This window comes from Oncorhynchus nerka, linkage group LG4 (genome assembly GCF_034236695.1).
Source record: "Oncorhynchus nerka isolate Pitt River linkage group LG4, Oner_Uvic_2.0, whole genome shotgun sequence".
NCBI lineage: Eukaryota > Metazoa > Chordata > Actinopteri > Salmoniformes > Salmonidae > Oncorhynchus > Oncorhynchus nerka.
This window is the reverse complement of record NC_088399.1, coordinates 58,927,732-58,942,439: the sequence shown is the minus strand read 5'-3', so window position 1 is coordinate 58,942,439 and position 14,708 is coordinate 58,927,732. Positions and strand designations below refer to the sequence as shown.

General features: G+C 43.1%; 1 protein-coding gene across 1 annotated transcript; it reads left to right on the top strand.

The window, feature by feature from the left end:
* Positions 1 to 9,589: 9,589 nt before the first annotated feature.
* Positions 9,590 to 12,562, top strand: LOC115128276 (trypsin-3-like). Its single transcript, XM_029657971.2, has 6 exons — positions 9,590 to 9,697; positions 9,868 to 10,030; positions 10,419 to 10,580; positions 11,226 to 11,317; positions 11,706 to 11,842; positions 12,118 to 12,562. Exons 1-6 carry the CDS (start codon positions 9,658 to 9,660, stop codon positions 12,265 to 12,267), a joined length of 744 nt encoding a protein of 247 aa, XP_029513831.1. The 5' UTR covers positions 9,590 to 9,657; the 3' UTR covers positions 12,268 to 12,562.
* Positions 12,563 to 14,708: the final 2,146 nt, after the last annotated feature.

Below are 14,708 nucleotides of genomic sequence, written 5' to 3'. Positions count from 1 at the left end.
TTCTGAAAGCATAGTAATAACACATTGGGAATTCAACAAACTTTTGCCTGTCTTTTTGAGTGTGTGAAAATAGGTTGGAATCTCATTGATCAAAGTATCTACCAAATGTTACCCAATTTCATTGAACCAATGTGGAATAGACGTTGAACTGACGTCTGTGCCTAGTGGGCTATTCCCTATGCGGCTTTGGTCAAAAGTAGTTTCCTAAATAGGGAATAGGGTGCCATTTGGGACATAACCTAAAACTATATAGTTGATATGCACTGTTACGTTTTGTTTAGTTCTTACTCTGGCTGTGTTGGTATAACATGGTTTGAACTAATGCCCTCTCACTCTCTCAGTGCTGCCTGTGATGAAGTGACTAAAGTATATCCAAAATTAATTCAAATTTAAGAGGAAATCCAGCTGAGAATCTAGAGAAATTATCTGTGCTGAAGTAAACCTAACAAAACTTGATTTTTATATTTATCCTGTTTTCTTTTAAACTCCTTCAGAAATATGGCTCTGTTCGGCTTGTAAAGGGTCATCACACTCCAAAATCAAAGTTTGTGAGACATTTTCAGACCTCAAAAGTGGACTTATGTTGAGAGATCCATGTCCCAATCCATATATTGTGTACATCCAACTGTATGCAGACAACCATAAATGAATGAATACCATATAATGTTCCGATCTTATTCGGTAATAGTTCTAGCTCTACATTTCTATATTGAATAAAAATGTTATATGGTGAAATATTGGCAAAATGGAAACAAATAGATTCCCACTGCATTTAAGCTCCAATGAAGCTATTGATATATCAATATCAAATCATTTCTAGTTGACAATTAAGTACCTTACTGTGATTGTTTTAAATTAAAATGGTAAAAAAATAAATATTAGTTTAGTTTATTAGCAAAAAGCCATTTCTCTAGCAATAATTTCACTAGGGCTGTCTGTGAGTGGCCCTAATTGGAGGAGCCTAATGGGAGGGATATGTCACTTGAAAACTACCTGTTATTGGCAGAGAGGTTTGAAACTCTCTGTTATGGGTCTATTAACTTATACCGCATGGGGATGTCACCAGGCAGGCCAAAACTCCACCCATTCAAAACGAGCTGAAAATTCTGTCTTTTTAAAACAGCTTTTACATTCATAGGGAATTATCATCATTTTTAAATGTCTAACTTCAAACTCTCAAAACTTCAAACTCAAATTTCTAACTCTCACTGCCTCCGACCAGTACCCTAATGGCCATCATGCCCAGGCCCTAGCTCCAGACCAAGGGGATGAGGATGTCCCGTCCTATGATGACGACGGCGAGGGGATTAGAATCCTCTTCGCAGCAGACGAGGAGGAGATGGAATATAAGACGCAAGCCGACAAATCCTCTTCCACCCTTAGCAGGGCATCGTCACCGGATGAGAGATACTATTCACTACTCGATGTCTGCAAACGGGCAGCGGTGAGACTCAACATTTAGTGGCCTGAGCCATTGGGGAGTCGGCGACGCAGACGGACTTTTACGATGGGCGCTTCTCCCTTCTGGTACTGTTCATGGCAAGCAGTTACCCTCAGCTGTCCCAGCATGCATGATGGAAACCAAGGGCAATTTGGTCAACCCCCTCACCTCCAAAGCTCAGACCAGGCATTTTGCCAACATGGAGGTCAGGGACATAAAGGACCTGGGTGTCGGCAGTCCACTGGTAATGGACCTATAGTTTCCCAAATACCTTAACCCTGGTTCTTCGTCTATGACGGGGACACCTCTCTTCCTGGAACAGCGGATCGATTCTCCACTTCCATTTACCAGAAGGTTTACCTGTCTGCCGCACGTTCAGAAGAGTTCTGGATGTGATGTCCCTGCTCCTGGTGTACCAGGCCAAACTGATGCAAGGCTATCCAGGACGTCTAGGGGAGCCATTCAAGGCTGTGGCCGTGTGGTAGGAGAGAGAGCCTTGTGACTCAACCTGTCAGGTCCCTCGGACAAGGAGTACGCTGATTTCCTTGACAACCCCGTGGTGCCTAAGGTGCTGTTACAGCCTTCTGTTGCCATCATATGACAGAAGTGCAAACTTTACACTGACCAGCCTTCAACTGCAACCCAAGCTACACCCCACCAGCATATGATTTTTAAAGAAAACGGCCTAGGCTACATAACAATATCAGAAATTACTTGCTCGGTCGGCCCTTAGGTGGGGGTACGGTGGCAATGAGGTGGAGGTAAGATGGTGGACAGAAAAAACGTGAAAAGTGGAGCATGTTTTGAGTGAATATGGAATGGTGGATCACACAGAATTTATGGCATAGCTACAGAAGGAAATTGAGCATGAGAGTGAGAATGAATTAACTGCAGTGGCAAGTGCGGTGAAGACTGCCGGGTTTGCGCCTCCTCCTGGTGATGACAAAGATGATTCTGGTCCAGTGGGAGAGAATGGATCCTTGCCTTCTAGCAGATTAATATGTGGTGTCTGGTTGGATGGAGAAGAGGTTGGGGACTGTTGAGTTGGTGAAAGCAACTTGAAGTGGATTTGTGATGATTTTTTGCATTTCTTCTGTCCAGAGGGAGCGGGCGTTCCGGACTACACGACTAGGGACAAGAGCTGTGACTTGCTTTGCTCTCAGAAGCAGGGCGCAGTTGAAAGGTGTAATAACGGGGTGGCGTTAAAACTGCAATATGTTACTTTTTGGGAGACCCAACCAAATTGACGTAGAAATGTGAGTTATAGATATGTCATTCGCATTGAAAGCAAGTCTAAGAAGCTGTAGATCTGTTCTGTGTGCTTTATTTCTATGCCTCATGTTCTTAAGTTTAGTTTTTGCATCTTTTACTTTTGGTTTTGTACACCAGCATCAAACAGCTGAAAATGCAATATCTTTGCTTATGGAAAATATTTGTCAGAGCGGTTTAGATGGTACAATGATTCTCTACACTATAGTTGATTGTTTTGTCACATAAACTGAAATTAGGCAAACTATTCGAATTTTAGCAACCAGGAAATGGCCGGACAATTTCTGCATAGTGCATCTTTAAGTTGGAAGAGGATCAACTTAAATTGAAGATTCCCGGTGTCTGTGATGCCCACCGTTTGGTGCGACACAGACCCGGTGAAGAGAGTGGTGCAACTGGAGAGGACATTGTCTGCCCTGCTGAGTTTTCATGCATTGTCTTTGCCCAACAAGGTCAAGTTAGGATGTGTAATTTATCCTATGAGAGCTTTTGTCCCGGACCCATTATGGTGTTTTAGGTGACAAGCTTATGGTCATGTTGCAGCATGTGTAGGAGAGAGATTCTTATATGTGAGAAGAGTGCAGGAGGGCATGACACAAAGGACTGTAGTATCGATTTAAAACGTTTTGTGTGTTAGCTGTGGGGGTGCCCATGGTGCTGGAGCTCGGAAGCGTCTGGTGAGAGGAAGGCATGTTGAGTTTGCCAGGATCAGAGTAGTACAGAAGATGTTGTATGCTGAGGCAGTGAAGTAGTAGAGGAAGATGGGTACAGGGTAGGTCTATCAACATACCTAATTGCCACGCACAATTTCCTGTCACGAACTCAGATGCCTCCTGCACCTCGACCTGTTGTTTCCTAATATTTATTTTTGTTTTGTTCAGAAGTGTTTGTGTCAAAACCTGCTAATGGCTAGCTGGGCTGCAATGGAGCCCGCTTCGTCTGCAATAGTTCAAACATTTCCAGCGCTGTAAAGCTGTGTTTATTACGCTTTTGTCTGGGACAATATTGTCAATTCGGGGTTCCAATGCGGCAATTGTTTGTTAATGGAGGATTACAGAAATGAGCTGGCTATGCTTCGCAATCTCAATTATGCACAGATTTATGGGGAAAATGCAAATTGGAACATTCTCAACTCCTGTGGCTGGATGCCTCTCGGGCCTAATGGATGTTTCCCCGCCTTGTCATCTGTCCCTATCCAAATGGCCTGTAAATAACTGGAACTTGCCTAGCAATGAAGTCGTCTCCATCTGCTTCTCCTCCATCTAGTAGTGGAGTAGATGGAGAACAGCAAGAAGATTTGTTCCAATCAGCGCTGGTCCCATGTCAGAAGTTGTGGAAACCGAAGGCAGCGGCATGCTGCTAAGTCAATGGGAGTGACTGCGAGAGGTTCGTAGCAGATTGACATAGGGAATAGCTCTGCTGCACTTGTTCCTGATCCACCTGCGCCTTCATCGCTGGGATTCCTCGTGTCAGCGATGGTTGTGCTGACTAAAGCTGCGGATTTATCGTCGAGTTTGGCTCCTTTCCCTCTCTCTGGATCTGAGGGGGCACTGCACACTGTGGGATGTTTGGACCTATCGCCGGGAGAAGCTATCCTGCTTCTCATGGGCCTGTGAAAGGTTCAACGAATTGTGAGAGGGGTAGGAATGGGCAGATTTCTCCACCCCATTCTCCGGCCGTTGTATTGGGCAGTTCAATGGTGAGAAATGTCTCAGTCCCTGGAACAAAAACGTTGTGCTATACAGGAACACGAGTACAGGACATCAATAAGCTGCTCCCAAATGCACACTACCACCACTACTACCTTTGTAGTTGGGGAGTCCATAGTCAGGGATGTAACAGTCCACCATGCTTTACTGGGATCTGCACTGGTGCAATGAGTCCATGTTATGGATCTAAGCAAGCAGCTACCCTGTGTGTTTTGTCCCATAGTTGCGCATGCACCGGTTTTGTTGCTAAACAACGAAGCCGTTTTATTATGTGAGAATATTACTTTTGTCATACAGTAGATAACATGTGACACAGAGGAATAAGTGTGAATCTGAATAATATATAAGTCCCTAACATTCACATATCATTATCTTATGTTATTAAACAACTTTTTTTTCAATCTACTGCACAGGCAAATTTTTCAAGGATGATGAAAGTCTTAGGACATGTTCTCATTTGCATCCCAACATTTCCCATAGCTACTCAGAAGTACACTGTATATACAAAAGTATGTGGACACCCCGTCAAATGAGTGAATTCGGCTATTTCAGCCACACCCGTTGCTGACAGGTGATAATATCGAGCACACAGCCATGCGATCTCCATAGACAAACATTGGCAGTTGAATGACCTTACTGAAGAGCTCAGTGACTTTCAACGTGGCACCTTCAGTTCGTCACATTTCTGCCCTGCAAGAGCTGCTCCGGTCAACTGTAAGTGCTGTTATTGTGAAGTGATAATGTCTAGAAGCATAACGGCTCAGCCATGAAGTGGTAGGCCACACAAGCTCACAAAACGGGACTGCCCTCAATTGCTACACTCACTACCTAGTTCCAAACTACCTCTGGAAGCAACGTCAGCACAATAACTGTTCGTCGAAACCCATTAAATGGGTTTCCATGGCTAAGCAGCCACACACAAGCCTAAGATCACTCAGCAAAGGGGGGGCCAACTCCACATTAATGCCAATGATTTTGGAATGAGATGTTCGATTAGCATGTGTCCACATACTTTTGGTCATGTAGTGAACATTTTAACAAACACAACTAATATGATAATGGCAGAACCGATGAGGTTATCTGAGTTGTCATAATTTGGCTTGCTGACCCTGGCGGCTAGAAAAGGAGAAACCACAGCAGTATTTTTTATAAATAAAATGTTTACTGGTATGTACAGTATCCCTATATGTTGCAAGTTTAGAGGGGCTCCCGAGTGGTGCAAGCGGTCTAGGGCACTGCATCTCAGTGCTAGAGGCGTCACTACAGACCCTGGTTTGATTCCAGGCTGTATCACAACCGGCCATGTTTGGGAGTCCCATAGGGTGGCGCCCAGCGTCGTTAGAGTTGGCTAGGGGGTAGATCGTCATTGTAAGTAAGAATTTGTTCTTAACTGACTTGCCTAGTTAAATAAAGGTTAAATAAAAAATAAAGAAATATAAAAAGTTATTATCTAGTCGTATAGACTGGTTAGCTGACAACGTCACGAAAACAATGCGCACACTTCAATGGAGCAGAAGGTAGTGTGTTGTTGTGATTCTGGATGGCCAGATACTGTAGCTAGCAACAATGACAAGAAGCTGCCAAGTGGGGAATCATAGATGGCTAATTTCAGCAAATGTTATCTTGTTCTTGAATCCATGCTTTATTTTGAGGTGTTTTGACTGTCACGTCTATGCTAATATGTCAAAAATTCACTAGCTAGCTAACCAACAACTGTAACAATGTATTTGAAACAAGTGCTCATTGTGCAAATGCTTTTGTTTTCAATGAACATTGGAAATGATATATAGCTTACATGCTGTCAATCTAAGCAAATCCCATCTGTTTTGCCCCAATAGTTGCGCATGCGTCGATTTTGTTGTTAAACAATGAAGCCATCTGTTGTCACGTTCTGACGTTTTGTTATGTCTTTGTTTTAGTATGGTCAGGGCGTGAGTTGGGTGGGTTGTCTATGTTCGTTTTTCTATGATTTGGTATTTCTGTGTTTGGCCTGGTATGGTTCTCAATCAGAGGCAGCTGTCAATCGTTGTCCCTGATTGAGAACCATACTTAGGCAGCCTGTTTTCACCCTTGAGTTGTGGGTGATTATTTTCTGTTGAGGGTTTGTATTGGCACCAGACAGAACGGGTTCGTTCGTTCGTTCGTTCGTTCGTTCGTTCGTTCGTTCGTTCGTTCGTTCGTTCGTTCGTTCGTTCGTTCGTTCGTTCGTTCACGGTTTTGTTCAGTGTTCATTTACTTTATTAAAAAGATGGACACTTACCATGCTGCGCATTGGTTCTCACCTTCTTCCACCACCAACGATGAACGTTACATCTATTATGTGAGAATATTACTTTTTGAGTCAATGAATGAGTCATTGAACATACACAATTACTTCAGGTGTCTAGGCAAATGTCAATTTACTCTAGAGCCTAAATTAAAGAATCTAATTTTATTGGTCACATACACATGGTTAGCAGATGTTAATCCAAGTATAGCAAAATGCTTGTGCTTCTAGTTCCGACCATACAGTAATATCTAACAAGTCATCTAACAATTACACAACTACCTTTTACACACAAGTATAAAGGAATGAATAAGAATATATAAATATATGGATGAGTGATGGCCGAACGGCATAGGCAAGATACGGTAGATGGTATTGAGTACAGTATATACATATGAGATGAGTAATGTAGGGTATGTAAACATATAAAAGTGGCTAGTGAGACATGTATTACATAAAGATGGCATGATGCAGTAGATGGCATAGAGTGCAATATATACATACAGTGGGGAGAACAAGTATTTGATACACTTCCGATTTTGCAGGTTTTCCAACTTACAAAGCATAATTTTTTATCATAGGTACACTTGATAAAATAAAAATCATACAATGATATTTTCTGGATTTTTGTTTTAGATTCCGTCTCTCACAGTTGAAGTGTACCTATGATAAAAATTACAGACCTCTACATGCTTAAGTAGGAAGTAGGAAAACCTGCAAAATCGGCAGTGTATCAAATACTTGTTCTCCCCACTGTATGAGATGAGTAATAACAGGAACAATGGTACAGGAGAGGGCTGAGAACGCACCCTTGTGGGTGTGTAAACATTATATATAGTGGCATTGTTTAAAGTGACCAGTGATACATTTAATACATAATACACTTTTGAATGATTAAAGTGGCTAGAGATCTGAGTCAGTATGTTGGCAGCAGCCACTCAATGTTAGTGATGGCTGTTTAACAGTCTGATGGCCTTGAGATAGAAGCTGTTTTTCAGTCTCTCGGTCCCAGCTTTGATGCACCTGTATTGACCTGGCCTTCTGGATGATAGCAGGCTGAACAGGCAGTGGCTCAGGTGGTTGTTGTCCTTGATGATCTTTTTGACCTTCCTGTGACATCTGGTGGTGTAGGTGTCCTGGAATGCAGGTAGTTTGCCCCCGTTAATGCGTTGTGCAGACCTCACTACCCTCTGGAGAGCCTTACGGTTGTGGGCGGAGCAGTTGCCGTACCAGGCGGTGATACAGCCCGACAGGATGCTCTTGATTGTGCATCTGTAAAAGTTGGTGAGTGTTTTTTGGTGAGAAGACAAATTTCTTCAGCCTCCTGAGGTTGAAGAGGCGCTGTTGCGCCTTCTTCACCACGCTGTCTGTGTGGGTGGACCATTTCAGTTTGTCCGTGATGTGTACGCCGAGGAACTTAAAACTTCCAACCTTCTCCACTACTGTCCCATCGATGTGGATAGGGGGCTGCTCCCTCTGCTGTTTCCTGAAGTCCACGATCATCTCCTTTGTTTTGTTGACGTTGAGTGTGAGGTTATTTTCCTGACACCACACTCCGAGGGCCCTCACCTTCTCCCTGTAGGCCGTCTCGTTGTTGTTGGTAATCAAGCCTACCACTGTAGTGTCATCTGCAAACTTGATGATTGAGTTGGAGTCGTGCAAGGCCACGCAGGCATGGGTGAACAGGGAGTACAGGAGAGGGCTGAGAACGCACCCTTGTGGGGCCCCAATGTTGAGGATCAGCGGGGTGGAGATGTTGTTTCCTACCCTCACCACCTGGGGACGTCCCGTCAGAAAGTCCAGGACCCAGTTGCACAGGGCGGGGTTGAGACCCAGGGTCTCGAGCTTAATGACGAGTTTGGAGGGTACTATGGTGTTAAATGCTGAGCTGTAGTCAATGAGCAGCATTCTTACATAGATATTCCTCTTGTCCAGATGGGTTAGGGCAGTGTGATTGCGATTGCGTCGTCTGTGGACCTATTGGTGCTGTAAGCAAATTGAAGTGGGTCTAGGGTGTCATGTAGGGTGGAGGTGATATGATCCTTGACTAGTCTCTCAAAGCACTTCATGATGACAGAAGTGAGTGCTACGGCGCAATAGTCGTTTAGCTCAGTTACCTTAGCTTTCTTGGGAACAGGAACGATGGTGGCCCTTTTGAAGCATGTGGGAACATCACACTGGGATAGGGATTGATTGAATATGTCTGTAAACACACCAGCCAGCTGGTCTGCGCATGCTCTGAAGACACGGCTAGTTGGAGGCCTATAGTTTATTCTTATGTTTGGAATGTCATACAGTAGATACCATGATGTGACTCAGAGGAATATGTGTGAATCTGAATGATCCTATGTTATTGAACATCTTTTTTACAAACTACTGCACAGGCTCATGTTTCAAGGACTGTTAAACTCTTAGGACATGCTATCTAATTTGTGTCCCAACATTTCCCAAGGCTACTCAGAAGTACATTTAAACAAACACAACTAATATGATAAGGGCAGAACTGATGAGGTTATCTGAGTTGACATAATATTCCTTGGTGACCCTGGCTAGAACAGGAAAGGAGCACCCAGAACAGTATTTATTTATAAATAAAAATAATGTGCTGATATATACAGTACTCCTATACGTTGCAAGTTATCATGTATTATGTGAGAATATGACTTCTTGAGTCACTGAACACACACAATTACTTCAGGTGTCTAGGTAAATGTCAAATTACCTGAGTCTATAGTTTATCATTACGTTTGGAATGTCATACAGTAGATAACATGACGTGGCCCCTAGTTGGAGGCCTATTGGTTCCATACTACACCCATATTGAATTAGGTAATGGCTCCATGTGTTCTGGAGCCATATGCCCTATTCCCAGGAAGAACTGGTTTTAACAGTACCTTGAAAAAGTGGAGATAGTGTGGAGTGGTACAGTATATATAGCCTTGGTTGTGGGAGCGCCATACGTACAAACAAACATGAAAGCCCTGATTCTTCTGGCTTTACTCGGAGCAGTATGTAAGAAAAACTAATCACTCTACAGGAAAGTGGACCGATGTGCCTATCCTTGTTAACTAAACTGTTTTAAAAATCTTCTTTGTTAACGGATCCATCAGCTTATGGCTCTTATTATATACTCTTCTGGATGTAAGTATGATCGGGCTTAACTCCACACCTGATTGTTTCAGTTGCTGCCCCAGTGGAGGAGAGGGATGAGAAGGTTGTCGGAGGGTATGAGTGCCCTGCCCACTCCGTGCCCTACCAAGTGTCTCTGAACGCTGGCTACCACTTCTGCGGTGGCTCCCTGATCTCCAGCCAGTGGGTGGTGTCTGCTGCCCACTGCCACAAGTCGTAAGCACTGACAGGGCTTTATTAAACTGATGTAGGCCTATTTGATGTCAGGCCATGGTGTTTTAGCCTTTAATTGGGCCCACTTGTTATAGACTATAACAAGTGGGACACAGTCTTTCTTGGTAAGATAATCATATGGTCAGGAAAGCGTCCGGTATAATAGGCGATGTTGGTCAGGTAGTAGTCTAAATGTATTGTTTACTACAGAACCACATTTCAATATATGCCATTTCACAGTCGCTTTTTTCCAGAGCGACTTACAAGTAGCGCGTGCATACATTTTTGTATGGCTGGCCTACCGCGGGACTTCACACAATCTTAGAAGTGTACTTTACTTTTCGTTCACTCCAAAATGACGGATTTCCTTAAACCCTCTCCTGATCCTCAGTCGTATCCAGGTGCGTCTGGGTGAGCACAACATCGAGCAGAACGAGGTCACTGAGCAGTGGATCGACTCCGCCAAGCTAATCAAGCACCCCAACTACGACAGTTACACCCTGGACAACGACATCATGCTGATCAAGCTGAGCAAGCCTGCCACCCTCAACAGGTGATTAATGAGCAGTGCTGTCGAGTAGTGAACTACATTTAGTTCAACTAGTAATTCTGTGGTAGTTGAACTAAATAAAATATTGTTTGTGTTTTCAGTAGTTAATTACTGTTTTGCCATGTAGTGGTGTAGCTAACTACTGGAACTACACTACTCTTCTTTCTAAAATAACATATTGGTGAAGTAGGCGAGAATTGACATACTTTCTTTTTTGGTATCAGACTTGTCTAATTCTCACTTGAAACACTTGTGTACCTAATTCTCACTTTTTTTGTTTAATAGGCTAAATTACACATTTTGACTGGCAATTTGTAGTCTATAACATTTCATATTTAGCTATGATAATTATTCACGGAGTAGTTTGATGTAGTGCACTACTTTTTCTAAGTAACTAGTTAAGTAAAGTGCATTTTTCTTAAGGTTAGTTGTAATGTATCTTAACTTCTTACAGCGTGAAGTAATTGGTAGCTTGGTAAACTATTTTCAGAGTAGCTTCTTTAAGATCCTTTTTTTGTTGTCCTTTTCTCAATTTATAAATAAATATGTATTTAGTTAGGCCTATGCCATTTGTATGCTTGTGGGTTTCAATTTGTACCGACTGCTGCTATTTAGATGGAATCTAACATTTGAACATGAAATTGACAGCTACGTCCAGACTGTGGCCCTGCCCTCCCGCTGCCCCCAGGCCGACGAGAACTGCCTGGTGTCCGGATGGGGCAACACCATCCCCAATGGAAGTAAGTGAGAGGCTGGAAGCTAAACGTAAGAGTTGCACCTGACCGTAAACGTAAAACTATTAGGAGAATACAAAATAATCCTGTATTAGTGGTTATGGGCCCTTTCTACAGTTCCATAACTATGCCATGATAAAGAGGACACACACTACAGGGGAAATCAGAGGGGATTGGGATTTGAAGTTAATAAGTGCCTTCTTTGATTCAAGCAAATTTACTTGAAGGGTATGCTTTTTTTGTGTACATGATGCATAACATTTCAAACGCAAACGGTCTAGGGCTGACTTGAATGCACACAACACAGCACCTCTCGTGAAGAATACTGTATGTTGAATGAGAGGCTGTGTAAGTGTGGCATAGCATATTCATTGATTTATTTCTGCTTTGCCAGACAGCTTTCCTACTAAACTCCAGTGCCTGAGGCAGCCCATCATCGATCACAGAATCTGCGAGAATGCTTACCCCCATCTGTTCACAGAGAACATGGTATGCTCTGGATTCATGCACGGAGGAGCCAGCAGCTGTCAGGTTAGTCAGCCTAAACCACTGAGAAAAAGGGGGTGGAGATACCGATATAGGACTGTTTGACTATACTATCAGGTTCAGCCACAGACTTTTCCTGCTTTCATTCTTCATCCCCTCTACCACTTGTATTGATAGTATTCTCTAACCCTCTACCCAACACTCTCCTTTAGATTGTCTTACTACAGTTAGTCTCCTGAGAATATTCCATTTCATTCTGACCTTTTTATCCTCTCCCTCTCTCTGCCTTTCTCTGTGTGTGTGTGTGTGTGTGTACGCAGGGGGATTCCGGTGGACCCCTGGTGTGTAATGGTCAGCTGCAGGGTGTGGTGTCCTGGGGTTACGAGTGTGCCCAGGAGGGACACCCCAGTGTCTATGCCCGCGTTTGCCAATACAACAACTGGATCAGCGATATCATGAGCAGCAACTAAACACAAATACACAGTGTTGCACACACACACATGTACTGTAATGCTCACACACTCATTCAAGGTCACACTAACTATGCCAATCAGAAATATTCACTCTACCTCGGAGTCAACAGACAGTGTATCAGTCAATACGTTGGGATACTGTGCAGCACTCTCACACCCTGTCAGTAATATACCGTTTGGAACACACACACTATATCCCGTGCAGACTACAGCCTACCCCCAGAGAAGTTTAGGCTATATCTATGAAATGAACTACAATAAATCCTATCAGTGTGTTTTATCTTCTTCAAAATGATTCAAACTGTTCTTCATAACACAGACAGGTACAACACATTGTGATGGGAACAGCATGTGAGCCACACATTTGTTGGGGGGGGTGTTGCGTTTTCTCAACATTTTGTTTCACAGCAGTCTGAGAAGGTGATGTTCACAGACAGTCTAGTTGATCATATTGGGCTCCTCCTTTCAGGAATACATGTGGACATTTTCAAAGAACATGTTCTAAGAGACCTCTCATCTCTCAATGAGCTGTAGCCTGCAGTATGTTACCCCCCAAATGGCACCCTATTTCCTATTTAGTGCACTACTTTTGACCAGGGCCAACAGGACTCAATATGTCAAAGTAGTGCACTATATAGGGAATAGGGTGCCATTTGAGATGCATTCCAAGCCTGTCACAAGGGATATCAACTATTGTCTTTTTCAGGTTGTTAATTAAGAAGAGGTTGTAAGAGGAAAATGTGCATTACTTTAAGGTTTATATAAATGATAGGTGTGTACAATCCTGTTACTCTGGATGTGTAAGTTGCTGTTTTCACATAACTCTGTACCTAATTCACCACGGCTCTGCACATCTCGTGTTCTTACCCCCGTTCTCTATACTCTGAAACCTGCATGTTCAGAATGAGGTGTCTCTGTTCTGAATGAAGTCTCTCCTTGTCCTCCATTCTAAGAACAAACAGTTGTTAGGATTTGCAGGAGAACACAGAGGACTCCGAATATAGATATCTGTTGGTTCGGCACATTGATACAGTTGTGGTGGATGAAGGAAATGTAACAAGGTTGGGCTATATAAGGCAAGCCTCAACTCAGAATCATTGGGCTCTCAACGAATCACCTACGGGTGGGTTGTTGACCAGCTACATTATTGCAATAATTAATCAATGGTTGTTTGAAGAAGTGACAAAGTCTCTCTCACTTGATTAGGATTTTTCACGACAAGGTTCACTTGCAGTTCAAATGGAGGTCAAAGTGCAGGGAAAACATGACAGGAAGGTGTGCTTCTCTTCTATCATACTTCTTGTGAACTTCACTCACTGCTTGCTGTTTGCAGAAGGAAGCTGTAAATAGAGAGACATAAGTTGATCAGTATGGTACACCCTTCTAACCTCCATCTTAACTCCTCCTCCATATTTACTGGATTGGTTCAATAGTGCAGAAGAGAACCTCCCCAGAAAGAGAGAAATGCCGCTCAGACATTTATTTTTCGCCTGCTACGTTAGGTTATGACCCACCTGACCAGCCATTCTATCTAGCTCTCTTTGGCCCTGAGGAATGAGTCTTCGCCCCCTGCAAGAAAGAACAAATAACAAACATGATAACATCAACCAGTTGCGTTAAAGTGTCACTGAGGCTATTCATGAGCCTATTCAACATGCAATTCAATCTAGTACATGAACAACAGAGACGGAATGCAATATGACATTTTATTACATAGTTTGGGGAATGGCTTCATCTCCAAAAGAAGATCCTCGGAGCCAGAGGATGTGATGGAAGGTAGCCCTATGCCGGGCTGCTGGGAGAAAGGAGTTCCAATGACAGGCCTTATAAGGTTATTATACACTGCTCAAAAGAATAAAGGGAACACTAAAATAACACATCCTAGATCTGAATGAATGAAATATTCTTATTAAATACTTTTTTCTTTACATAGTTGAATGTGCTGACAACAAAATCACACAAAAATTATCAATGGAAGTCAAATTTATCAACCCATGGATTTGGAGTCACACTCAAAATTAAAGTGGAAAACCACACTACAGGCTGTTCCAACTTTGATGTAATGTCCTTAAAACAAGTCAAAATGAGGCTCAGTAGTGTGTGTGGCCTCCACGTGCCTGTATGACCTCCCTACGACGCCTGGGCATGCTCCTGACGAGGTGGCGGATGGTCTCCTGAGGGATCAATTTTATTTTATTTTTTTACCATTATTTAACTAGGCAAGTCAGTTAAGAACAAATTTGTATTTTCAATGACGGCCTAGAAACAGTGGGTTAACTGCCTGTTCAGGGGCAGAACGACAGATTTGTACCTTGTCAGCTCGGGGGTCCTCCCAGACCTGGACTAAAGCATCTGCCAACTCCTGGACAGTCTGTGGTGCAACGTGGCGTTGGTGGATGGAGCGAGACATGATGTCCCAGATGTGCTCAATTGGATTC

What these genes read in the sequence shown, in the direction of transcription:
- LOC115128276 (XM_029657971.2), top strand. Translation starts at nt 9,658, where the DNA reads ATGAAAGCCCTGATTCTTCTGGCTTTACTCGGAGCAGTAT. An exon ending in GGCTTTACTCGGAGCAGTAT is followed by an intron (nt 9,698 to 9,867) that starts GTAAGAAAAACT and finishes TGATTGTTTCAG; the next exon opens with TTGCTGCCCCAGTGGAGGAG. An exon ending in GCTGCCCACTGCCACAAGTC is followed by an intron (nt 10,031 to 10,418) that starts GTAAGCACTGAC and finishes CCTGATCCTCAG; the next exon opens with TCGTATCCAGGTGCGTCTGG.